This window comes from Vanellus vanellus (assembly GCF_965231255.1).
Source record: "Vanellus vanellus genome assembly, chromosome: 5".
In the NCBI taxonomy this organism is placed as follows: Eukaryota; Metazoa; Chordata; class Aves; order Charadriiformes; family Charadriidae; genus Vanellus; species Vanellus vanellus.
The window spans coordinates 14,262,923-14,289,880 of NC_138910.1; the positions used below are offsets into that span (position 1 = coordinate 14,262,923).

Sequence of the window (26,958 nt, forward strand, 5' to 3'; positions counted from 1 at the left end):
CTTTGTCAGGGTGGGATGGATCCAGTTCCCCTTCCTCAGACAACTTTCAGTAACCCATTTGGCCCATAGAACATGCTGCAACTTTGAGGTAGCACAGCATATCCTTTTCTTCTCTTGCCCCATGCAAACAGTCCTTTACAATTCAAGTTGATTACGGTTATTGAAATACATCACTCCAGTTGCTGGAAAACAAAGGGAACTCAGCACGAGGCAGCTCATGCGTCCATTCTGGTTTTGCTGCATACTGACATAAAAATGCAGTTATTGAGAGCAAAAGTACCGAGGCCACATTTTCAAATAAGAGCTTCTCAGCAAAGCAGCCTGTTCATGTTCAAAGTAGTTGTTCCCACTATTACGCGTGGATTTCATTATGTCAGTGGGAGTTCTGGCTGTCATCTGTTGAAACAATCCTTGACCGAATCCCAGGCTATAGTTGAGCTCATCTGCAGCTTTACGTACACCACAAACTTCATGTCTGAAGCAAATGGCACTTTGAAAAATCACTGCCAGATTTGGACAAGGAATGCTCTGCCACAGACGGGCACCGTCTGCAGAGCTGCCGTGTATCCCAGGCAATTGGAAACCAGTGGTACTCCAGTTCAGGGAGAGTTGCTGCGACATGTCGCACACGGAGGGTCTGCAGTTCTCCAGCAGGCAGAGGATGACTTGTGACTCAAACACACACAGCCTTGCCATTGCTCCAGTGCAACATAATTGAGGCTTGAAAGAGGCAGAATTGTGCAGTGGTGCTTTTTCCTGCTCCATTACAGCACTGAAGAGGATGCAGTCCCTGCTGCTTGCTTTCTTCTAAGTCCCTCTACCTGCAAGGGCAGGGCTAGACTCTCCCTCACCGCTCACTTTGTAGCACATTGGCAATCAATATTCCCTGATACTTTTAAGGAAGGTTGGTAAAACACTAGAACTGGGCAAAGTGCTTTAGAAGATTAAAACAAAGGACATGGTCCTGTGCCCTGGGGAGCTCATGCACTAAATTAAATGAACACAGGACTGGAAGATTGATAAAGGAGTCATGCAGCAAGCAAATCATACATGTCCTAATATTTGTAAGCAGGAGCTGGGGCAGAGCCAGGGAAGAAGCAGGGCTGGAAGTGACTAATGAAGCAGAAGAGGAGGAAGATACAGGAGGAGGGCTCAGACATCTGCTGAGCAGAAAGACTCATCCCCGAGACTCTGGGGAGAGGAACGGCGTAATGCTGACAGTGGAGGAGGTATGAAAAACTGGCAGGAGAAGGCAGGGAGCAGAGGATATCAAAAGACAAAGATGGACCTTTGGGAGAAAAAAGGGATGAAGCATATGTGGAAAGAGATGGTGAATGTCTAGTGGCCACAGCCACTAAACTCCACAGCTTCTCTCTTGTGTTCCCTATCAAGGCATTGTTGGCTGCCCCACGTCATCCAGCCATGTGGTGGGAGACTCCATCCGTGTGGGAGAGCAGATATGGGCTTTAATATCTCAAAGTTGAGGACCAGGTGAGCCCAGCTCTCCAATGTGCTAGATGAGCCTGTACCCACGGGGCTGAGATACAAAACATCACCCCATGCTCTTCCTCAGGCAGTGTTTAACACTAGGTACAGTGCTGCTTGCATGCAGGAGATCTGGGTGCTGAGCTTCTCTTAGGGTTTAAGCACCCAGGGGTTGACCTCACCTCTGGATTAAGAGAGCAGAGGCAAGAGGTGTTGGCCCCGCTCCCCAGGCTGGAAGGAGGCTTGTGTGCATACTTGGGTACGAGTGATGGAAACTTGCAGCCCCAGCAGCAGCATTGGGTGATACTGGGTTAGACACAACCAGGGTTAGGTGGTTTTGCACAGTGAGGGGTTATTGGATTTTCTTCTTGGATGTAAGGAACTAAATTGGCTGTTTTTCCACCTTAAGTGACCTGTCCTGAGTCACTCTGTATCTCTGTGGTAGAGCTGAACCCATTTTCCCCAAGGAAATGTGGTTTTGCCCGCTAACACCTTGACCACCCTCCTTGACCACTTGCCTTGTCCCCAGGGTGTAAGGTGCAAGTAGCTATAACCCAGACACAGAGAGCTGGACTGGCCCTGAGCTGGGTGCCATCAGGTGCCCCGGGAGAACCCTGCTTGAAGCCACGCCTGCGCCTACACACACATTTGCATGACCACCAAAGTCCAGTGTCCCACTTGCCAAGATGCACCATGTGTCCCTGCCAGCTCACCGTGCACTTGTGTGGCTTCTCTCCAGTGTGCCTTCGCATGTGCACCACCAACATGTACTGAGCCTTGAAGGGCTTCTGCTCCCGCGTGCAGTCCTGCCAGCGGCAGACAAACTCCTTCTTCTCCCCATGGATGTGATCATTGTTGATGTGCTGGTAGGAGAGAAGGGAGAAGCAGGTCACCCTCAGAAGAGCTGATGCCAGTCAAGCACACACAGTGCCCCGAAAGCCAGCTGTTCCCTCCCCAGTGCTTGTGGTCAGGCATCGTACCTGGGTCCCAGGTGCACCGATAAGACCTGGGACACAGGACCCAGTTCTGTGGTCTAGTGTGCCCTGCAGGAGAAGGTGCTAGGTCCACAGCAGCTATAAACGGGAGGTTTGCAAAAGCCATGGGGAACCATGGTGCCAGGGAGAGAGGAGCCCTCTGATGGGGCTGTCTGATGCCACTGTTGGGGAGGATGACAGAGCCATTTTTTGTCTCTGGCAAACTCTCCTGTGCCGCATTTACACAGCTGGGACCCTTTCCTGGGGTTGTGCTGGAGGACAGGGGAGAGGAGGAGACAAGGCTGCTTGCGCGCCAGCCCGTACGCCGGTCCTAAGACATCCACCTGCTGTCCAGCGCTGGCGGCTGGCAGGAAATGACAGCATCTGCGAGCTATGCGCCAAGGAGAGCTAGGTGGCCTCAATTATTGCTAATTACTTGGGTCCATAAAATCCTGCGCCGGGCTGTTGAAAAGCCAGACCCAGAACGGTGCCTTCGTCCACCCTGGGAGGAAGACAAGGGTCGCTTTTTCCCAGCCTGGGGCAGATGAAGCCCTGCCAAAAATAAACAGAGCCGGAGACCAGCCCGTCGGCAGCACTGTTCCCGCGATGGCCTTGTCTCTCTGAATGGGGCCTTGCTGCCAAAAATAATGCCTGTCCTCGCTCCTGTGTTTTCAGCAGACATTCACTGACAGGAAATCCTAAAATAAACCACTTTGGGTTTGGGTTTTGTTTTTTTGCGCTGAGATTTTTTTCCAGCCCCCGCCTTCGTCCCCCCGGCCAAGGCCAGGCACACATGTTGTGGCTCAGGATGAGACTTTTTCAGGGTGGTGAGGCAACACGAGGACACAAAAATGCATTAAAACAGAATCACTGACCTTCATGGTTCCAGCCAAATCCAGCCCCAGCGTTTTGTGTGTTGTGGCCCAATCCTGGAGACTGGGACCTGCTTCTTGGGGCACCAGGTCTACCCAGGGGCAAAAAGGAGGTGTGTGGAACTCAGCTGATCCCGTGGGCACCGTGGGTAAACACCAAGAGCCAAAGCTGCATGCTGGGAGGGTTGGGAGAGGCTGGGTTTGGGAGAGGGTTCGTACGGGTTTGGAGCTCAGCTGCCTATGGTTCTGGTTTTATAACAGCATCGGTGTGAGATTTTAGCCTCAGATGGTGGAAATCTGGTGAATCCCCCAAGAGATTTATGGACACATTAAACCCCGTCCAGACCATACATCTACTGGCTCTGTTTGTATGGGAGTCTGCCTTGCAACAAAGACTACGCACGGCAGTCCTAGGAGTGGGGATTGCACAAGCTTGCCTGTTGGGTCCTTCTTGGGCCAGAGGAAGACATATTTATGGGACGGTGACCGTAGCCCCCCTTCAGGCTTATTAATTCATTGTCTGGGCAATATCTGCTTCCCATCACATGGTGGAGGAGCAATTGCACAACTCACCGTACTTCAGCTACAACTCCATAGCACCCATCAAACCCTCACCTGGCTGGAGGCTTTGCTTGGGCTTCTCTCAAATTGTGAGTGTGACCTTCGTGGCTGGGAGCAGCAGTGGTGCTCGAAAAAATATGTCCTTATTCCTGCTGCTCGCCATTGACATACACTTCTCCCACAAGCACACTACCCACTGTGTGTGGAGAACGGACCCTGCATGCCCAGGTACTTTGCTCTGCACACAAACTAGAGTTTTTCCATGCACGGTGGGATGCCACCTTCTCAGAAGTTGGCCCATGACATCTGTATTTCATTTGCATGTGTATTTTGGGCATCCCAAATCCACAACCCCATGTTGCTAGTAATCATAGTACAGAAGCCTCCGTTTTTATAACCTTCCGAATTTAGGAAAATGTTGGACATTCCGTCAAATATTTTTCTTTGGCTTTTCTCTGGAAATAAATTGTGCTGAGCTGCCTGGATCTGCCCTGCACTTTTCTCCGGGCAAAGTTAAAGAGTTTTTCTTACATCTGAGAGGGAAACGCACTAATACTGACGGACAAATGTGAGCCCAGCCCATCCGACAGGACTGCTGTGGTTTAACCCCAGAAAAGCAACGCCCCGTGGCATGCAATGTGCAACCCATTAAGCACCTTATCACTCATTTGGCCCTGAAAACCATTTCCAAATCTGTCTGCACTGAACCAGTGACTTCTGGCAGAGGTGGGCAGGTGGTATCCTTAGATGGAAGAAGAGCACGTGCCCAAGATTATCATTTAGAGTGTGGTCCCTCTGGACTAAGATAATGTTTGTGTGCACAGCTTGGGGAAACGGAGACTGATGCCTGCCTGGTGAATTCTAAACATGACTAAAATGAAAATCTATACAAAAGGGTGAGAGCAGACATGAACTTTCAGAATGAGGGCTACAAGTGACTCGCACATGGGTGGCCCCTGGCAGGCTTGGAGCCAGGCTGAGGCAGGCAGCAAAAGGCTGGAGGGAAAGGAGAAGATAGCGGCTCCAGTCACAAAATTTGCTCAGTCCAGCATTTTGCTGGGGCTGGTGAAGTCCCAGAAGCTTTGGGCTGGCTTCAGATGAGTGGGGCTTGCGCGATAGACCCAAAATGAGGATTGGGAGGGTGCTGGGCTAGGGGCAGGATGGGGCTCAGACAGAGATCACGTCTGATTTCACTGGGACTCGCTCAGATTTTGAGGGATTTGTCAACGCCAGAAGCCAAAGGAAAACAAACGGTGGATTCCCAGGTGAAGCAGAGCACACAAAAGGTTCTCGGAATTAATTAGAACTGAAAATCTGATTAATGACTTGGTTTGGGCATCCTTCAGGGAGTAGTTTTGACACTGGTTTGGGGACATCACTGTGATTATGGAAGCCCTATTTCCCAATTTTTAAAAAATCAACCCACTTTCTCTGTTTCAGGCCCTGATGGAGACACTGGAGCATGTCTCCAAACTCTGGAAGTGCTCTATTTTTGTGGGAGGGATAAGCTGAGCAGGTCAACAGCCCCACGTGATATGACCCCACAGCTCATGTCACAGCAGCATAAAAGGCTTTTGTGGCTGGATGAGGACTGAGGACAGTATGGACAATCCCCAGCCCACAGCTAGTGTAGGTGCACGGGGAGTCTCAGTGAATACAGCTAGGGAAGAAGGAAGAGCTCAGCCCCCTTCCCCATTTTCTGATCAGGTCCCTTGCATGGAGCCTTCTCTCACCGAGTTGTGCACGAGGGAGGCCGAAACTGCAGCCTCAGCAGCTGAGCAGAGAACAACATCAAATAATCTATGAGATGCTTCCTGCAGCCGAACTCCTCGGGGAGCAGCGACCTGCTTTGGCAGTGTTTACACACTGTACCTCTGATTTGCACCTTTAGTAGGTCCCAGAGTGAGCTCTGGCTGTACAGCAGCTAGTGATAAAAAATGAGGACAAGTGTGCAGAAACCCAAATTTATCGCTGGGGTTTCTTCTCAACCATTACTCACATGGACGAGCTGCTCTTGAGTGTCATATTCCTTTGTGCACCCTTCCCAGTGACAGTTCGTCTCATAAATAACCTCAGGCTCCTGTTTACATTCATCCTTATCTAGATCTTCTTTCAGGTCTGTCAGATGCTCCTGCAACACACAACAGCACATTGTATAAGGTGAACTTCTTTCATCTGAATTCCTCCGTCACTCATAGATTACAGGGCAGATATCAACAGATCACAAAAGTGTACTCGTTGTTGCAACATAACATCTTTGATTACTGTGAAATAATGTTACAGAGTTTTGGTAGATTTGATACAAAACACCCCAAAACCACGGCCGCAGCAGTGTCTGGCTCCAGCCACATGGCGGGCAGTCCCAGGAAAGGCTGGAGAAAAGAAAAGGCTGGCTTTTGACCTTTGGCTGTGTTCCTTGTTGGAGCAAAACTTCTGATCTGGGGGGAGCGGGGAAATATGAGCACGAAGAAACCACAGAGCAGTCAAAGCCTAGTGGTTACCACACTCACCTGGTGTGGGCTGGGGAGGGGGTTCCTGTTTTCTGCATCTTTCAATAGATGAGAAAATTATACCTAATCCTTACCCAAAGATTTTAGCCTGCAGGATGCTCCACAGGGACAAAGTGGTGAGCCCTCAAAGCACTCCTCTGAGATCGGGAAATTTGGGAAGCTTGAGCAAGAACCAGTGACGAGTGGGCTGCAGAGCAGACCTCCAGGGACTCTGGGCTCATAAATGATTTACTTTAATGCTGGGCACGCTGTGAGCTCTCTCCTTAACTTCTCTGTCTAGCCAGCTCCTCAGTGCTAAACGAAGCACAGAACATTTTTTTTTATGGCTGCTATGAGGATTAAAGCATCGACACATGTTACACAATAGTGTAACATACAACATAATTAGTACAATTCAGAGGTAAGGACAACTGTCAGCTCTGCGTGCACCAGACACTTGCACTACAGGCAAGGCAAGCAGCAGCCAATATTGGCTTGGGAATTCAGCAATACAAAACCCTGCAGGTTTTGACCCCCTTCCTTCCCTTTCCTCCCAGTTACTACTACTGCCCAGCACAGAGGATCTCACCTCGAGGACAGCTTTAGACAGGAGCATCGGGTGACTGACCACACCAGAGGCTGTTCCTCATGATCTTGTTCCATGTTCCACCTGGCCCCATAAGTGTGTAGTCAAAGACAGACCCATCTCAAACTGCCTCTGACGTGCCCAAATGGATCTATCTGGCTGCCATCTCCTTCCCCACCAACACCTTCCCAATGCCTTCTGAGGGGCTGCAATGATTAGTGACTTAATGCCATTGTATGGCTCAGAAAGTGAGATGTACTGTACAAAAGTTCAACGATTTTCATTAACTAGCGCATGACATACATGCCAGCTGTGACTTTCCAATTCAAAAATTTAGATATGGAGAGGAAGAGATTTGTTTTAATTAGCTCTTAGTTTAAAAAAAAAATAATATTGTAAGGTGGCACTTGGGACAGGAAACTGTAGTAATTTACAGAAAGACTTATGGAGATTCAAACTATATCAGAGCCGAGAGCAATAGTCTGAGAAAGTTCACACGGTCACTTCTTTTTCCTGCAATTCCTATTTGGTTGAGCTGTGAACATTGTTTTTGTTGAAACGTTTATCTGCATGCAAAATGTGGTCTCTGGAAAAGTGAAAATTTCTATTAAAAATCTTATTTTGCCAAATTTTTTATACTTTCTGTTGGAAAAATGGAATTGAAACCATTTTAATTTGTTGAAGAGGATTGACTAGTTTCACTTCTGGCTAGTTCAATGTTATTCTGAATCTCTGCTGGAGCTATTGTGGTACCGTAAGAACACAGTAACTCAGGTCCTGCATGCCTGGTGCTCCACTGTGTCCCACAAATCTTGTCTGGATTGCATTTTTTATAGCACAAGCCATCATGGGAGATACTGTCTGGCCAAGGATTTTAAACACCCAAACCACAACTCACATGAGGCATTTCCAGTACAGCATTTCCAAAACAAAACACACACACATGCTTGCTTTTTTGGAGATGGCTGAGCTTCATACTCTGCAAAAGATGTATCAGTCAATAATTAACTGACTGTAACTCAACTTTTCAGCACAGTCTCCTGCAGAACAGGAATCCCCAAATTTAACAAGCTGCTGTCGCTTAGACCAGACGAAGAGGAGACATCCAGTACGTTCAGTCTTACAACCTGTTATCCTTGCCAAGAATGGGCTGTCTCTTACAAGGTACTTTCCAGTAATTTCCCAGTCAGTACTGAAATGCTGCAAGATGTGAAGCCTACATTTTCCTCGGGGTTATTACTTCACAGATCTCCTCATTAGGAACTATTAGGTGACCAGCGTGCATTTTCCTTCTCTTAATTTCACCTAGCTATTCTAACCGAGTCTCCTTGCACCGCTTTAAATGATTCTCCTCCTTCTTTCAGTGCTTATTTCACATACGGCTCAGTGGGCGAAACCCTGGGGCAGGGCTGCAGGGGTGAGCCAGGCTGATGCCACCCAAGCAACCCCTGCGGTTGGGCGCACACCTCTTCAAATCGGAGCGGGGAACGGAGGATGGCAGTCATGAAGCAAGCAGCTGTCTGTCCCACAGCTCTTCTGCTACAGATGATTTGAGAAAGCAGGTGATGGCTTTCGGCTCTTTTTTCATCTGCCACAAGAAATTAAACACGTGGCCCTATTAGCCTGGGTGGTGGCCAGATTGGTTTTTCGGGGCATGTGCTTTTGCAGCAGTGTGTAGATACACTCCTAAACTCAAAGCTCCAGAGAGATGCCTCTTTGCCCTAATCGTGCTGACTACAGCATGTTTATCTTTCCCTGATATGCTATCTTCATCAATTTTACCAGCCCCCTGATGACTGCACACGTTGCTGTCCCCATGCATCATGCTGAGACCTGCTCCTGAACCAGGGCAGAAGGAGAAATTTGTCATCAACTCTTCCATTCACTTGACAATAACACGGCCTAATATTTCATGAAAATGAAGTGCCCAGAGCACTCCTGATAGTTTACAGTTGTGATAAAGGATGGTCAGATGGATACTGTCAGCCATTAAACAGTTTGCAATCACAGAGCTCCGGAAAGAAAGTAAAGGCCTTTGGGCCTTTCTTGGTGTCAAATGTTGTGTCACCAGTGTAAAGGATGTTTCTAGGAGCAATTCCTTGTTGGATCAAGAAGTCGTCCTTTTTTTTTTTGCAAGCTTTCTACCTACATGCAAGATTCCCTCGTAATCTATGTTTGCTCTGAGGCACCCATGCTGCTTGCTTTGCAGCACAGAAAACTCAGACATCATGTTTAAAGATATCACGCTTGAAATATTCCCTCCCTCCTTTTCTATCCAAGCATAGCAACAGCAAGCTGAGTCCCGAGCACCCATCGAACGCTTCGCTCCGTCACTGCAGCTCTGCCCCGTACCTTGCTGGGCTTTCCGCTGCGAGAGTCACCCACCTGCCCGGCAGACTCGTTCCCAGTCGCAGCAAAAGGTGCCAGGAGTATTGTTCCCAGGGATAACGAGACCCAGCAGCTTGCTGCCGCGGCCCCACAACACGTCTCGCACCAAAAAAGGTTACCTGTGTGGTTGGGGACGCTGGGGGCAAGCCCTCGACTTCAGTCTTGACTTTGCTGCGCTTGTTAATTACTGGGTTGACTGTGCTGCTCACGGCCGACTCGCTGCTCTGCTTGCTCTAGGAAAGAAAACCAGGCAAGGTATGGCGCTGCGGTCTGGGGTGAGAGACTGGCTGCAGCCCGCCTCGTCTTCATTAAAAGCTCACTAAAAAATCAGTGAAGGTTGACCTTCAGGAGTGGCGGGGGACAACGGGGCATTGGCCTGCCGGCCTGGGTTTCCCACGAAAACTACCCCGTGTGGGTTTGCGCAAGGCAGAGACGGAAGAGAGGGAAGAGTCAAGGGCACCGGCAGCTTCTGCAGGCTCACCAGTGAGCTTGGCCTCGCTGCTGCTGCTCTGTTTCAGAGCAATCCAGTCCCTGTCAAAGCCATCAAAACCTTATGCAACCCCCACCCAAGCCTCGAATTTATTTCTCAATGCGACGAAATGATTTGTTGAGAAAAGGAATTCCTGGGGGGAGCAGGGGGTCTGGTTACATGCGAGGGCTCCGGCGTGCTGGGTGCATGAAAGGCTATGCGTATATTTTGCTAAGCTCTTAAAAAATGAGAACAACTTCAGGAGAAAAAACATCCCATTGTATGTGCATAAAATTGGAACATTAGCATTTTAAATACACTCTTGCTAATTGCTCAGGATTGGTCCTGCAAGTTATTAAACGGAGGCATAACTCCTGCCAGCCATATTATTTTGGTAGCCAGTTTGTGAGAAGAAAACAAAACCAATCAATCAAATAACCTTCAATAACAAACAGAGTTTGCAGCGCAGCAGCCATGAGAAACCCTAAAACAATAAACCAGTCTGAAAAGTTCAGTATGATACAACTAAAACAACAATTTGAAACGGGTGTGAAATGAGGTGAAATAAGTCTTTGGGGAGAAAAGGAACTGCAATTTAAACTTCCAAGGAATGAAAATGGGAAGGAAAAATGATTAAAAATGTGCTAGATGTATTCGCTAAACCTGTGCATGTGGAGGGCTTGTGCACACGTGCGTGCGCCTGTGTGAACTCACAGGTACTTGCAAGGACGCCTTTGAGGCGTGGGATTTCATATGCATCACGGCATTCCTAGTTTTCAAAATCTGGCCCCTGGTTTTGCAAACCTTAGCAGTAAAAATCAACAGCAGGGATACCCCGAGAGAGAAAGCGACCGAAGAAGAAGGAACAATAAGTAAAATGGCTAGAGGTCCTATGTAAGGTGCACTTATTTGTTAAAGAGAAAAGGAATAAGCTGTTCTGAGACCATCGGCATGGTTCACGGCAGTTGAAAAAAGGAAGGGGGGAATTGGTGCAGGAACTGATGAAGCTTGGTTTGCGGTGTCCCGGTGCTTATCTAGCAAACACTCCAGCAGGTGCTGAATTCCTTCGATTTCAATAGCACATAACACGTGTTCCAGGAGATTTGATGCTTGAGATGACCCTGCATATCGTGTTCAACGCTTTGACGGATCGACGCCTTTGGTTCCTGCATGGGTAGGGGTGTGTGTGTACAAGGAAGGGAGGTGGGCGCAAAATTTGGCTGTGACTAGTCCAGAAACGCTTTCCCAGGAGGAGGAAAAAGCAACGTAAAGGGAGAGCGTGAGTAAAAAGAGAGTGGGTGAAACTCCCACAGCCACCATGAAGGGTAGCACTCATCCCATGGAGAACGTGCCTCCCTCTCCCTGTGTGCCGTGCACGGAGAGAGCCAGGATGGCCGTCCCTACCTGGCTGGAGTCAGAGACGCAGTTGCTGTTGCTGCTGATCTGTGCCGGCGGTGGGTTGACAGAGATGACCGCCATGTGCTGCCGCGGGGGGAAGGTTGGGGATGGCTGGATCAGGGGAGGAGTGTGTCCAAAGGCTGAGCTCAGGCCTCTCTGCTGGGTCAGGATCTGCTGGTACGTCACGGGGTTAATGGGGTGGGGGAAGCTGAACGCTGGGCTGCAGCAATAGGAGGAGGAGGAGAAACGATGAGGAGTTATTTTAAACAATATTTATCACATTAGCTAGCGACTGATTCAAGTTTAGCTTCCTGGAGACTCCAGGAGACAGGCTGCAATGCCCCAGCTAGATGCCTTCAATGCCACGATAAGCCTGACAGCCTGCTTTACTGCAAAGACGGGACGCAGCTCGTGTGTGCCCCAGCAAACTTGTGAATCATTTCAACCCACTTATCAGACTGATTGTAATTTCTTTGCTTCCTATGTTTAAAAACAGCCAAAGCCCTTGGCAGGGAGTGCAGAAGAGGATGGGACTTGGACACATCTGGCGTTGCAGCCCCTGAGGCTCCCAGGTTTTCCCAGGCAGACCTATTCTGCAGACTCACGACCTTGGGGTTACGCTGCCCTGGATGTACAAAACCCGCATCACCTGGCTCACCTGGCACACATCACAGTGGGGATGAATAACTATCCATTTAGCATACTCCCAGACCATGCAATTTACTCTACGTTCAGGTGAGGGGAGTGCTGGCTCAGGGGACTGCTGAAGTAAGTCACCCTTCATATGTAGGTCACTGGTTCAGCTCCAATCTAGGTCAGCAGTGACCAGAAACACCACCAGGTCCTGGCTTCCCCGGGTGCTAACTGGGGCAACAGGTCCGAGCCAGGATGCAGCAGTCAACAGCACTAAAAATGAAGTGCTGCTTCTGGAAACAAGGGGTTCACTCCCAGCAGTGAGTTCCCTTGGCAGAGATGGGAAAGCATGGGAGATGCTCTGCTCCCCATACCCTGATGCACGAACCATAGACTCTCAGCCCCCAAATCGATTATTTACCACTTTTAAGAGCTGTCTGCCCTGAACCTTTGCCCTATTGTATTTTCTCTCACATCACTGAAACTGCCCACAGTGTGAATGCTCAGAGAACAGGACCATAATTAGCAACATGCTTCATTTCCAATCTTGCTTTTAGAGAAAATACTTATTGCTGGTGACCATACAATTAGTATTTCTGTTCCAAACCAGTTAATGACAACTTGACCAAAAGAATAAAGGGCAAAACCCACTACAGTGTCAAAGATCTCTGGGAGTTCGATGCACGCTGCAGCAAATGAGGTGTGATGGCAGGCTGCTGCACAGCTTTGTTATGTTACAGCAAAGCCCAAAAATGACTTTCTGAAGTGCTACTAGGATCTGGGTCTGAGCGGGTGAGAAAGGATTTCATTCCTGCCACTAAGACATTGTTAAAATAATAACAAAAAAGTCTTTTCACCACAGTTATCCTGTTCTATATGTAACCTATTTTACAATTCCTGACATTCAAGATACACCTTTAGAACACCAAGAAGAGTTTCAAATTCAGTATTATTACTTGATTATTCCCCCGGAGGCCAACAACTGACCATTGGGTCAGACTCTGCACTCTACTGATTTGTTGAAAATAGCAGATGCTACCCTGAAAATCTTAAAATCTGAGTATAAGATGAGAGGCTACTGGTACGCCCAGGTAAAGACAACAGGTGACAAGACTAGAAAAATATGATTACCAGACAAGGAATTGCTATTTGTTTAAATTAGCATTATGTTTGATTCTACAGTCAATTTCTAACTGATGCTGCCAGATAAAGTAGCTGATAAAATTAATGTTACAGTTAATAACGGCAATGTCTCTGTTTTCCCCTACAAATTTTAGGAGTGCATGATCTTTATAAACCCTTGCTTTGCAACATCAGTGTTAATTAGAACTAACATTTTTAACAGTTAAGTAATAAAAAGAATAATAACATTGTGAAACTTGGGTGAAGCAATCACGGCAGGAATTGACAACAGTGAGCTGCCTAGTGTAAGTGCTTTTTAATTAAGGTTTGAGCAAAACTTTACTCAAGGGCTTAGATTTGTTTTAAATATGTTTTTAGAATTAGGCTCTTAAATCCGCCCAGGCAACATTTTTTTTTTTTTGACAATGTGGACCAATAATTTGGAGAATACTTTGGGGCAATCTCTTAAATGAGAGGGTTTCTTAATCAGTCCAACTGCTCACAATGAACATTTTTTAGATGAATTTTTTCTCCATTTCTGCTTGCAGGGAGGCATAATTATACTGTAATTACTGGAAATCTGGTAACCAATCATCCAAATCCAGCACCCCACCCCCCATCCCACGAAGTACCCTTCCACATGCAAAACCAGATGGGGGCTTTGACTTAATACACTACACAGCCTCAACACACAAAAGCAGAGGTTGCGAGGAAGGGAAGGTCCTCCTTGCTGGAGGATCACTCCTCCTTTTTGGGGGGATGGCTACACAGCTGAACAGAGCCGGTCCCAGAGCTTTACCTGATTGTCCCAGCAGATAAATGGCCGTAGGAGCCACTCGCCGCTGAACTGCTTCTGGAGTTGTTGATATACGCCACGAGAGAGTTTGGGGAGGTCCTGATCATCGTCTGGAGATCAATGCTGGCATCAGACAGTGGGGAGATGGACAGGGCTCGTTTTCGGCTTAATCTCGGAGTCACCCGCGGGCTCGAAAACCGTGACACTGTAGGAAAGAGAGACTTTGTCAGACAAAACCAGCGGGCTGCTCCCATCCTGCGGGGCCATGGGAGGTGCTGAGACCTGCTGCACTCGTGACTGCTGTGGGATGTTTAGGAGCCGGGAGCAGTGCAGGGTCCAGCTACGCTTTGATGGGAGGTTTCCTCTCTGCCAGGCGCCGAGTCACAAGGGTCAGGCAGCATCGCGAACGCCCGCTTTTGTCGCCATCCTTGGGGGATAAACAGAAGCCTGTCCATCACCCCCTTTCATCAGCACTAAATTAACTTAAAATTAAAAGGGGAAAGGCCCCGCAGCTGTCCCCGTTGACTTGGTGGCAGGAGCAGTGGGCCAGAAGAGCCGCACATCAGAGCCGGGGCGACCCTCAGAAAACGGTGTGTGCGCTTGTGTGCGGAGGGAGCGGAAACCAAACGAGCGTGAGCACAATGCTGACCATCCAATTAACGAAGGAGGCGAGGCTCCAGGAGCCCCGAAAGTAAATTAAGAGTTTTAAGAAAACCAATTTGGCAGCTCAGGCACAAAGTTCAAGCTCTCCCCCTCCGAGGGGACCTGCCAGTGCCTGGACCCTATTAGCAATTGTCAATCATTCAGGCATGAAGTCATTTCCAACCCTGCCAGTCCCGTTTGTGGATCTGCAATACATGGCGAGTTACTACTGTACCAATTTGGTCTCCCCCAGCATTTCGGCACTGCTAACTGGAACAACTGACTTCATCCAGAGGAAACTCTGCCCAGGCCTGACCCACCTGCAAATCTCCGGGGTGGCATGGGCAGGAGCTGGGGATGGGCCAGATCACAACGTCCCCCAATACCAGTGTACCAGATGCAAAGCATGCCTGAGCCTTAGCCCTGCTTGGAATGGCTCATCCCTCCAAAGCAATGAGAAAAGTGTTTAGGCTGCCTATTTAAAAAAAAAAACAAAACCCCCAAAACGATTTCAAAGGGTAAAACATGCCACTCGGCCATGGGGCCTGGCTGGTAATCCCCATCATCCACCCCCAGGATGGGGAGCAGACGAGCAGGGCTACTACCTGGCTTTGCCAGCGGCCGTCTCCCCAGAAAGCCTGCTGTGGGTATATCCTGTTAAACACTGCGGATAAAACAGCAACTTGCCCAGACAGGCAACATGAACTATTTTCCTCCAGTTGGTTGGAGGGACTGAGCTTGGTTGCATATCACCAAATACAAGCCCAGCACTTTGTAAGAGCATAAACTTTCCGTCCTGATGACAGTGCTGGTATGTGAGAGGGCGAATGGGATGTACAAGGAGGTAAAATATATTCTGCCAGCGTGACCAAATAGTTCCTTGATTTGTGTTGGCTCACAGAGGTCTGTGTCAACATTTCCCTGAGACCAGTGGCTGGGTTGCAGTCTCCCAGTCTCCACATGACTCACCCGTGTACCTAAGTGGCTCTGTCATTACCATGCCTGGGTACCGCGTAATGGATGGGGTTTAGTACCACCATCCCCTTACTACCCATACTGTCCCTCATTGCACAAGATAAATGACTTGCCCAAGGTCCCACTGGAAGTCCAAGGCTAAGTTGGTACTTGAACCAAGCACTCTTGCGACTTTTGTCCTATACCTAAGAAGCTTCAAGAGTGGCTAGCTGCAATGCCTTACTGCAATAATGACAATATTGGGAATTTCTCCTAAAAATCAGATTGTTGCATATACACTTAACGTCTTCTTCTTATAGTATTTTGTATAACTACATAATGCAGCCTCACAGGGCAGGGAGATGCTAGCAAACACGGCTCAAGGGTCAGGTAGCAAACAGAAAGAGCATGCAGCGGTCTGTAAAAATCACCTCCTGAGCGTTAAAGCTGCCCCATGATTTGGAGGGACCAGACTCAAACTATCCTAACTCTTGTGGCTGGCAGGCTCCAGCCCTGTTCTGTTATGGTGAGCGGCACTTCCCTCGGGAGCTGGAAAAGGGGCAGCCGGTTTGTAGAGGCACTATGGATGCAAAACTAAAATGAGCAAACTCCCCTCAGCAAAGGTTGGCCCTGCCTAAAGGCTGGAGTGGAGTGTTCCCAAGCTTCACACCTGGTACATGAAGTTTGGGCCCTGCCAGAGCCCTGGAACAAGCAACATGAGGGTCAAAACCATGCTCTGTCCGCAACATATTAATTAATTTAAAGTAATTAAACTTTTGGGGGGCTTTTTCTTTTTTTTCCTTTTCTTTTCATTTTTTTCTTCTGACTGTAAGGCATCTTGGTTCAATACATGGGCCACGACCTGGGAAGGCCTGGGTACCGTTCCCAGTCCTCTCCAGGCATATCTCCTTGAGCACAGTTCTTCTTCTTTGTGTGTCCCTATTTCCCAGTCTCATCTATTTAGATGAGCTCCTTTAGAAAGGGTCTGTGTTTTATTCTGTATGTATTGCACCTAGTGCGATGGGGCTCCATCTCAGCCGAGTTGTCAGTGTTTCTGTCCCACAAATAATATGTGTCTTTCCAGATATAGATATTGTTGTCTGCATTTGCATTCCCACAGTCTCCTCCTTCTCTAACAGAAGGAAGCGGGCCAGATTTGACAGTCATATTTATCTCTGTTACTCCCACACCTCAAGGGAGATCTGTTTATTAATGTGCCACTTCCCTTGATAAATTACTAAATAGAAAGAAAAGCCTTGTACTCATTTCTCGCTGTTCCTTCTCATGATTTATGTCCACAGTGCTGGTTCAGCCATTGGTCGCCATTAATTTGCAGAGGGAAGAAGTCCCGATGTCCAACAGAAACCTGGGTTTTTGCAGTGCATCCAGTGTGGGCACCCGTCCCTTCTGCACACCAGTATGTCATTTTTTCCCCATGTAAAAATCAGCTGGAAGCTGTCAGATTTGCAAGCTGGCTTGGGACTTCTCCAGCCCAAAACCAGTAATATGCATTGCGTTACTGTCCACTCTAATTTAGATCTTGCGAGAAATGTTTGATAACAGATCCCATAGCTTGGGCTGATGCTTTACACAAAAGCCTTTTAGGTCTTGTGGGCTTCCAGGGAAAGCTGTGACCTAAAATTGTGCTATGGATGAACAATTCCTCTCTTCTTAATGACAGCTTGCCCAAGGTGCCTGGGAAGGGAAGCGTCCGGGAAACAGAAAAGGAGTTTAACCACACAAAGAAGCACTCAGTAGTGCACTTAGGAAGAGGGAATCTTTTCAAAATTATTGTTCAAAAGCACATTAGCAGCACTGGGATTGTTCTTAATAATACAATTGGCCTGACCTAATCCCCTGATCTGAGGATACTGAGCACAAACATTAAACGATACCAGGCAGCAGCAAAGATAAGCATTGGTATAGCTGTACACATAGGCGAGGTGTTCAATATGGGCTGACTAACAGCCACCTGAAGAGTAGCAAAATCCACTGTTGCTTGAGGCCCAGTGATGTTTCAAAGGAAAAACCATGTACAACTTCTTCAGCAGTGACTGTGCCCAGAGAAGTAAGCGAAGGCGGGATCCATTTTTCAGACACAGAGATGGAGACCCTCGGGAGGATTTATCACTAGCACTCCCCCTCTCATCTCCCCTTCAAAAATGCTGACTTATCAAAATGAACAGGGTTACTTTTAAGACTTTTTTAATGTTTGGAAAATATGTTAGGGAAGAGTTTCCAAACTGTCAGAGTACCCCCTTCAACACTCTCAAAAGAAAAAAAATTGGTATTTTTACGTTGCTGTTTTAAAAGCTGTTTTCTTGAGAGACACAAAGTCGTCACAGATTAACATGAATTTGAAAAGGTCACAAATTGAAATAAAAACAGGAATCATAGAATCATAGAATGGTTTAGGTTGGAAAGGACCTTGAAGATCATCGAGTTCCAACCCCCCTGCCATAGGCAGGGACACCTCCCACTAGACCAGGTTGCCCAAGGCCACGTCCAGCCTGGCCTTGAACACCTCCAGGGATGGGGCCTCAACAACCTCTCTGGGCAACCTGTTCCAGTGCCTCACCACCCACCAAAGGAAAAACTTCTTCCTAATGTTTAATCTGAACATGCCCTCTTCCAGTTTAAAGCCATTCCCCCTCGTCCTATCACTACATGCCCTAGTAAAAAGTCCTTCCCCACCTCTCCTGTAGGCCCCCTTTAGGCACTGGAAGGCCACAATAAGATCTCCCCGGAGCCTTCCCTTCTCCAGGCTGAACAGCCCCAACTCTCTCAGCCTCTCCTCATAGGAGAGGTGCTCCAGCCCTCAGATCATCCTTGTGGCTCTCCTCTGGACACACTCCAGCAGGTCCATGTCCCTCTTATGTTGGGGACTCCAGAGCTGGATGCAGTACTCCATGTGGGGTCTCACGAGAGTGGAGTAGAGGGGCAGAATCACCTCCTTTGACCTGCTGGCCACACTTCTTTTGATGCAGCCCAGGATACGGTTGGCCTTGTGGGCTGCGATCGCACATTGCTGGCTCATGTTGAGTTTCTCATAAGTCAGCACCCCCAGGTCCTTCTCCTCAGGGCTGCTCTCCAGCCATTCCCCGCCAAGCCTGTATTTGTGCTTGGGATTGCCCCGACCCAGATGCAGGACCTTGCATTTGGCCTTGTTGAACTGCATGAGGTTGGTTTGGGCCCACTTCTCCAGCCTGTCCAGGTCCCTCTGGATGGCATCCCTCCCCTCCTTTAATTATTATAAAATTAATTCTACTCATCTGCCACAGTTTCAGTTTCTAAAATTAATTTCTTTGTGCTTCTCTACCTCAGATGGAGACCTTTTTTACTATCAGTTTCTTTCCCTTGAATACTTTTGAGAAATGGGAAAACTCTTTCTCACCCAGATCCAGAGACAAGTGATGGGCCAAAGCCCACAGGCAAAACAAGAAAAAATACAAGTCCATGAGGTACTCTGGATCATTGCCTCCTCTGGTGTTCAATAATATTTCCAGCCAAGTACATTTACAGCATGCCCAGGATGGGTGTTCTTTGGTGGTGGCTCTTCCCGTATCAATTTGCTCTGCTACTTCCCCTTCTCATCTATTAAAGCCAGCAGATGCTTTCCATTGACTGCCATGGACTTTGGAACTTGGAATAAATATGAATTCAAAAGCTGACCTAGAGACACCCTTGTTTGAGCTATCTCATCTTTACTTTCAAACTAATTCTTTCCCAGCTGAAAAACATGCTATGTTTATGTGCTCATTTTTTGGACATACTAACAGCTTGGTTTATATTTATTGTGTGTATATTAAAAGAATCAGCTCTGAATGGAAGAAACTTGATTTTTTGTTTTGTTTTGTTTTTGCAAAAGCTAAAAAATCCTGCTCAGAAGTCAAATCTCTTTCAGATTTCAAAGAACAACAAAAATATCCTTTGGCCTGAAGTAAGACACAGGAAATTTTAAGCAAAAAGACTGTCCCTGTCTCCCTAAACTCTCAGAGTTGGAAGAGATTAAAACGGAGATGTGAAGTGGAAAACAAAAGGGTGATGTAAAGGTTGAGCCCAAAGCTCTGGGCATTGGCAATAGTGGATGGCAGTCCATGAAGGTCAATAAAAAATTTTCCATAGACCTTTGCCCCCTGCTGCCTCTTCTTACAAAAAGTCAACCCCAGATACATTTCATGGTGTTTTAATTGGAGCACACTGGCTCTTCCGTACTGTTTCACACAGAGACCTAGATACATTGGCTGTCATAGGCTCAGCTCTACAGGCTAGAGAATAAAAATAACCCATGTATTTTAAAAAACATTTTAAAACTGCTTGGGATAACTGTTCAGTAGAAAAAGCTTAACTTTACAGCAGCATTATCCTTACAGGGTAAATGTAAATGCCACAGCTCACAATTGAAAGCCATTTCTCTCCTGGAAGGGTTTAAATATCCCATTTCTAAACTAGCAAGAATTCCAGGGTGAATTTTCAAGTGACATTGTCCACATCTGCTAAATGTCCCAGCCTGAAGCTGGGAGGAAAGTCCCAATTTCTTGGTAAAAGGTAAAAGTTTGCTTGTCAATTTCCTACAGGCTCTACAAAAGATCACATCCATGGGTTGCTCAGAAACTGGGATTTTCTTTCCTGATTTAGATTTATCCACAACAGGCCAGCGATGAGCCAAATGGTCAGCCCCTCATTTTTACACATGTGGCATCTCGTGGTCTGACTCCCCCGGCTGCTCTCAGCGCTGTCGTGCCGAAGGGCAGGATCAGACCCCACGAGACTCACATGGGAGGCAGGAGCACAGGTTCCTGCTCCGACCACTCACTGCGGCCCGTGGTCCATCAGAGGGACATCAGAAGAGGCGGTTTTCTTGGGGGGAGATTTCAGACCTCTGTATTGCATTAGAAATAGCAGCAGCAAAGCCCTCCTGAAAGGAAACATCAGGCACTCAGTGGGATCTCCTCCAGGCCAAGGAAATCTCAGGCATCTCTTTATGGACAAGGATGTTGCTGTGATCTTGACTGCAGAGGGACATCGGGGGAATCTGCTTCCAAATGGCCAAGCGCATAAGGCACGTGAGCTGCAGATGGCTCACCTCCCGTCCTCACTGAAACACGGCCAGAGCCACCGCTTCCCCTGCACCCCCTGGCCAAGCCCAGGGATAAATACAGCGTTATCAAAATGGTCCCTCTTACTGGCTGCTCCCCAGGAAAACTCCTCCCAAAGCGTACAGAAATATCCCCTCCTCCCATCGTCAGATTAAATTCAAGGGCAGCATAAAAACACAGGATGATCCCTTAATCAATAAGCAGCAGCAATAAACTACAAACGCTCTTCGAATAACCAGTTCCTTATTCCTCTTTCCCCTTCTGCAGCGGCAGCACACGTCTGTCTTAGACTACAGCAGATGCTGGACATTTGTTCTGGCACCAGATGCTGTCCTGGGACCCTTCTTTCTTCCCTCCCCAGGCCCGATCAGCTTTGCAGTTCAAGGAACATTAATGCTTCCCTCAAACCCTCACTGAAAGACAAGGCTGCATTCTTCTACTCCCAATCCACAAGGTAACTGTTTAGATGACCCAACTTGCATATGTAAATTGAATTCTTTAGAAACCAGAGTGCAGCGGGATTCCAGACAGAGTGCTTATGGGATGCTCTGGGACTTTTGCTCTCTCCTGCACATATTTTTCTGGGGAGGAAAACAGCATTGCTGGCTAGAAATGGGTGGGAAATCGTTTCCCATTCTCTGAACCTTTTCTGAGATTTCAGCAAGTTTCCATTCTGTGCTGGGACAAAGAAAACAACAAAAAAAAGATCTTTCAGGGTTTTTAAGGAAGCGACTACAGGGCGTGCTGTCTGCCCAAAGTAGCCAACAGCTGGCTCATTTGGGAAGTCATCTGCAATCCTGCGTACCCAGCCTGCAAACCCCGAGCTGTTGGTCCCTCAAGCCCCAGGTGAGGCACTTCTTGCCTAGGTCGCTGTGAGGCCGGACTCTCTCCGTCCATTGTGATGGAGCAGTCGCTTCACATAAACCTGCTGCAGGAGAGTCCTGAGCTCACCCCTCGCAGACACATGCCGGCCGACTGCAGTAATCACTGGGCTGCACTGCCAGCCCTTCTCCTTACCCCGATGGCTATTAAATCATGTACTTGAAGTAGAAAGGCTTCAGCAACACTGACTGAAAGAGGCTAGTGAAGCTGAATCACTGTTTGACTCGGGGGAATAAAGTTCTGCTTGATGATTTGCCCACAACCCAGGCAACTGCGCCAGCCGCTAGCTGGTTGGCTCTCCGGGCTGAACAAAGCCTTTTCCCAATTAAACTGCTGGTCATGATCGAGACATTCATGACTGCCATGCACCAGGCAGCAAGAAACAGGGCAGGGATCCCCCCTTCTAGCTCCACAACTGGATGAAATGCCATGACAGCACTGCAGGGTCATCCCTGCTGTTGGGAACTGTAAGGTTGCACAAACACATCTCCACAGCTCCTGACCTGAGCGACTACCTCTGTGCAGCACCACTTGGACGTAAGTTGAAATCCAGACCCTTTCCCCCCATTCTCTGGCTCAGCATGGACAAGCCACTCTCACTTTTGACACTGTGCAAACAGAAGTGATGGATTTAAAGATGATCTCTGCTTCCCACCCTGGCCATGAGAGTCCTTATTCTGAAGATCGGGGTCTTGTTCCCAGAGCTGCCACCGCTCTCCTCACTGATCATTTGATCTACTTTCTCATTGTGGTCTCCAGTGATGAAGTAGCTTGGCTTTGTACAGTACTTTGAGATCTTCTGATGTACAGGGCTATAACAGTACAAGCATCCAGTCAGTCTGGAAATACCTCTCTTGAGAGCAAATGGCACCTCCTGATGGGCTAAGGGTAATCACAGGAGCCCTTGCGCTTAGGGAAAAAGAAGTTGGATGTACTAAACACGCTCAGAAAGTTGTAGTCATCTCCAGATTCATCTGTGCTCCCACCAGTCTTTACAGCCCCAGGGAGGCTCTTGTGCAATCTCTGTGTCACCTGGAATAATCCACCATCTGGCACCCACTTCTAGAATAGAAATGCAAAAGATTGTTTTGATCTGGTGAATAGATCCTGTAAATTAGTCTCAAAAGTGCCCCAGCAGCAATGTTGTGACATTGGAAAGCAGTTAACTTTTGATTTGAAAGCGTAGGCTTTCCAGAAAATGGATTTAAGCCTGGACTCAAACTCCACTCTTGGATTTAGACTCCATGTTTAGATGACAATGAAACAGGACAGCTAACTGAAGGGCTATTTAGTCTCCACTGGAACTGACCTGAGGACCCCAGCAGCCTGGTGCGTAAAACTTAAATTTCATCTACTTTAGTGGTTTAACTACCTCTAGCTGTATGGTGAAAACCCTGCTAAAGAGATGCAGCTCAGGGGGCACCCTGGCTCAGTCACCATTTAAACACTCAGCAGACCTGACACATGGTTGGTGCCAGCAAGCTCCAGCCGACGCTTGTGTCCTATTACTTTTCCTGACACTCGACACCTGATAGGATGAAAAAACACTGACAAACATGGAAGCATTGAGAAAGTCTCCAAGAAATGCAATTACAGCAACTAGAAGGACCTAGGTATGTGTCTGTGGAAGAACTACGATACCCAGTGTCCAGGGCTCCCATGGACCTGCAGATGTTTGGAGGTGACATGACACCAAATAGGCCAGTTTTAATATATGCTTATCTGTTGCTTTTTCTTTTGCAGGTGCCACCGTTATCACAGATGTGTGAAGGTGCTGGATGTGGTTTAACAGGAGCTACCTGCATTTTCAGCAAACTGATTCTTGTAAAGTTCTTATGTTCTGAGGCTCTCTGGGGAGAAAAGGGCGCTCTGAACGACAGATGCTGTGAGGTGGTGACTCACTGGGGTTTTATGCACGCTACTGATATTCTTGTCTTAGAAAAGCACCATAAGAGGATGCTTTATTAAATTCTCTGTTCAACTATTTACTTAGGCCCTGCTGATTTAAATTTTTGAAATAACTTTCTAAAAAGAGAGGGAGGCTCTGGTTCCTCAGCCAGCATTTCAGAGCCATCCAGTTTAGTCTCGGCCTTGATAACACACAATTCTCTCTTCTCTCCGGCTGATGGATAAATCCAAACACATAGACCAGAGACTGACACTGGGCTGCTGCTCCTTTGCACATTCTTAAAAAGTAGTCTTCTGGTGTCTCATGTCACATCCACATGACATATGTAAGTTTTCATCTCACTCAGAGCATGTGAAGGACCAGAAAAGGCTTTCCAGTTACTCATCAGCAAAGCTTTACTGAAAGATCAAAATAAATGCTTGGTGAGCCCTGGCTTTGCAGTGAATAATGGTTATGAGCTTGGCTGCCTGAAACCAGGACCTTTGATATGTGATTCACTCTCAAGATGTTTTCAGGAGAAGGCAAGCAGGAAGAGAGTCTTCTGCCAAGGGGAGTATCTCAGATGACTTCAGATAAAGACTGATCTTCAGCAAACCAGAGGACGAGCATCTTGGTATGCTGAGAGTCAGCCTGTGCTAGCATGAAAACAGTTGTGTTTTCTTCCCGTACTGGCTGTTTATCTGGCACTTCAGTGAGGCACTGCTGGTCAGAGATGGACTAATAAGGACGCAAGGAGGAAGGAGTCTTGTTCATGAGTCTGAGGAGAACTTGGCAGGGCTGGTTTATACCCATCTGCTATAACCACAGCCATTAACCCTTTGGAAGGAAGACAGAGTGGTCTTACTGACCAGCTGCTTTGTAGCAGAGAAGCCCAAATCATATTTTGGGTGTTATAGGCAGGATGGTACCAAGAAGCATGTGAACTCCCTTTCAAACTGGGATCTGGGTTCCTGATAAATCGAGCAACTGGCAGAAGAAAATGACTATTCAGGTAAAACTTCCGCAGCAGCTGCAGATGAGAAATTGTTTTTTTGTTAGAAATACCTATAAGCCCCCATCACTGAACCGCCAGAACAGCTTTTATCATTCTAAACCAGTCACTTTACGAAGCAGCAAGACCGCAAAGTCTTTCATCTTAAAAGCTCAACAACAGAAACTTTGAAGCAGTAATGAAACGATGCAGATCTCCACTCCAAAAATTATAATGGTCCACAGGCAAATCCGAAGGCAGCCCAGGAAACAGAAGCTGGGATCTGAAAGTCAAGCCGAGACTTCTTTTTCTTGCAGAAGAAATAATCCCCAAACTGCCCTCTGTAATATCTGTGCAACTCCAGTTCTTGCAAGACGTGGCATAAAGCGAAAGAAAATATATTTCTAACAGTTCTAAAAATCATTTGGACCTCAGATATGCTTCCAGATAGACATTACCCATCTCAACAGGGCAGCAGTCAGGCCGCGGGGGTGACTCAGCACCGCAGCGCCTAACGTGATTTTATTTCTTCTTCCTTTAGCCAGGAGTGAGAACTTTCTGGTTTTATAATGCCCGATACTAGCGTAAATACCACATTCCTGCAATATTTTTCTCCCACAAAGTACTAACATATCCTCTCCACCGTGGCTCCCCGTTAACATATTTATTCTCCTTGGGGGTCTCGAGAGCTCCCAACCAAGACAAGAAGTCCATCGTGCTGAGCACAGCTATGCATGGAAATGGCCAGACTTTGCCCCAGACACCAACCAGGCGAAACATGGGGTCACCTGTGGCCAAGGCAGTGGGATGGCAGCAATGCCCTGCCCCCTGCACCATCCCATCTCCTACCCATGCAGCAGCCATGCCATACTCCCATAGAGGCCACAATGTATATATTTTAAATTATGTATACTTTGTACATATATATGGAATGAGGCGACCTTTTAAGCCAAAAATTATAGCGCAGCACCTGCAGTTTTGGCAGGGCAGAGTGACCGCGTATAGCAACCTCCACCTGGAGGACAGCCCCATCCATCTGCCCCAAAATTTCAGCCATGCCAGGGAGGATGCGGACCGCTACTCACCGTCGACGGGGCTGAGGTAATCATGGAGGTGGGCTGTGCTGGCTGCTCCCCCACTCTGCATCAGGAGGTCCCCATAGGGGTTTGGGTGGCCGGCCATCAGCGTCATTTGGTGGTAGTAGTCGGTGGGGTTGGCTCCCGGTGGTGGTGGGGGCAGTCCGAAGAGACCTCGCTCCTTCAGGTGCTCGTGAGCCACTGCCGGCGCCGCAGGCGAGGAGAAAAACATGGGGAGAAGGTTCCCACTGCAACGTTAGACCTCGGCGCTGACGTTGGCGGCCCCGTCTCCCCCCCGCGCCCCCCGCCAGCCCCGGCCGCACGGCTCCGCGTAGGGCTCTTGTGACGTGCACTTGGGCGTGCTTCTGCGGACAAAAGAAACTAAGCTGGGGCCTCTGCATTCCTCCATTTCCGCAAATTTATAAACAATCTTTCGTTCCCCCTTCTAATAATCCTCTCGTTCGGACGCAGCCAGCACCCCGGGGAGGGGGGAGCGGGCCCAGCCTGCCGGCAGCAGTAACCCTGTCAGCATTAACATCCCTGCCTATTAGGAAGGAAAGACAAATGCAGCCCAGTTCCCGATAGCAGCGCGAGGAAATTAAAGCCAAGGTCTAATGCATAGAGCTAGGTTTAGTGTCTGGCAGCATAAAACCATTTTGGCTGCCAAAGCCAATTACGCTCACTTTCTCCCAGCTGTAATTTTTCAAACCTGCCTCCCCACCCGCTTGCCCCATTAACTTATTTACCACTGCCTTAAAAAAAAAAAAAAAAAAAAAAAAAAAAGCAACCCAGCAACCCAAAACACAATGCCTTTTTTCATAGCAAATAATGAAACTGGCTTTGGAAGGGGAGGATGGGGCAGAGGACGCGCACATCAGCCATCAGACCTCTCTGTGGCGGGCGGCTGGGAGTTTGGATGACGTTTTGGGGGAGGGAAGAAGATGCATGCATCTCCCCATTGCCCTAGCAATGTTTTTTTTTTAGCCGTAGAAGATTGTTTTATGCAGCTAAACACTAAGCCGGGCGCCTTGTTGCTCTCTGGTGCGCCTTGAGGCGGTGAAGGGCCACTTGCCCCCACAGCAGCTCGGGAGCCGAGAGATGCTGGAGTTTGCTGGGTGTGCAGAGACCGGGTCCCCAAACCCCTGCTGCCCCCTGGGCACGGAGCCAGCCGCCTGCAACCGGGTAATGAAGCACTTCTGACGAAGTCAGTCACGACTCGCACCTCCCCAAGTGAAAGCAGAGTCGTGCATTTTCCCCTTTCCCTGCTTGGCTGTTTTTGTCCCCAGCTCCCCAGCACAGGATCTGCCGGGGCTCGGAGACCATCACCACCTCCACATGCGCCCAGCGCCAGCTCCCCGCTTGCCCTCACCTTCCCAAAAAGCTGCTGCGGGACAGCTCAGGAGTAAGGAGGAAGAAAGTATGGCCCTTCTCCTTCACCCAGGAGCCACCCTGCCCCACGACACAAAGCCAACAGGGGATAACCCAACCGGCATTGCCTCATCTCTGCAGCGTCAGTCCCAGCCAGGCCAGGCAGCTGGAGCGACCGTGACCCTCTTCGGGGGAAGCAGGGCTCCCAGTAGGGACATAAGAGCGGGGAAGCTTGTAAGACAGCCGAGCGCGCTGCAGAAAGGAACGTAACTTTAAGCAAAATAT

At 48.2% G+C, this 26,958-nt stretch overlaps 1 protein-coding gene across 2 annotated transcripts in view; it reads right to left on the bottom strand.

Annotated features, from left to right (window-relative positions):
- The window catches only part of GLI2 (GLI family zinc finger 2), a gene marked incomplete at both ends in the record, with an annotated part of 144,602 nt that overhangs the window by 13,274 nt on the left and 104,370 nt on the right, over positions 1–26,958 (bottom strand). For both annotated transcript variants that reach the window (XM_082483275.1, XM_082483274.1), the window contains 6 exons: positions 2,199–2,348; positions 5,892–6,023; positions 9,475–9,588; positions 11,229–11,442; positions 13,777–13,978; positions 25,315–25,506. In XM_082483275.1, the coding sequence (XP_082339401.1) occupies positions 2,199–2,348; positions 5,892–6,023; positions 9,475–9,588; positions 11,229–11,442; positions 13,777–13,978; positions 25,315–25,506 (1,004 nt within the window). The remainder of the gene's footprint in view (positions 1–2,198; positions 2,349–5,891; positions 6,024–9,474; positions 9,589–11,228; positions 11,443–13,776; positions 13,979–25,314; positions 25,507–26,958) is intronic.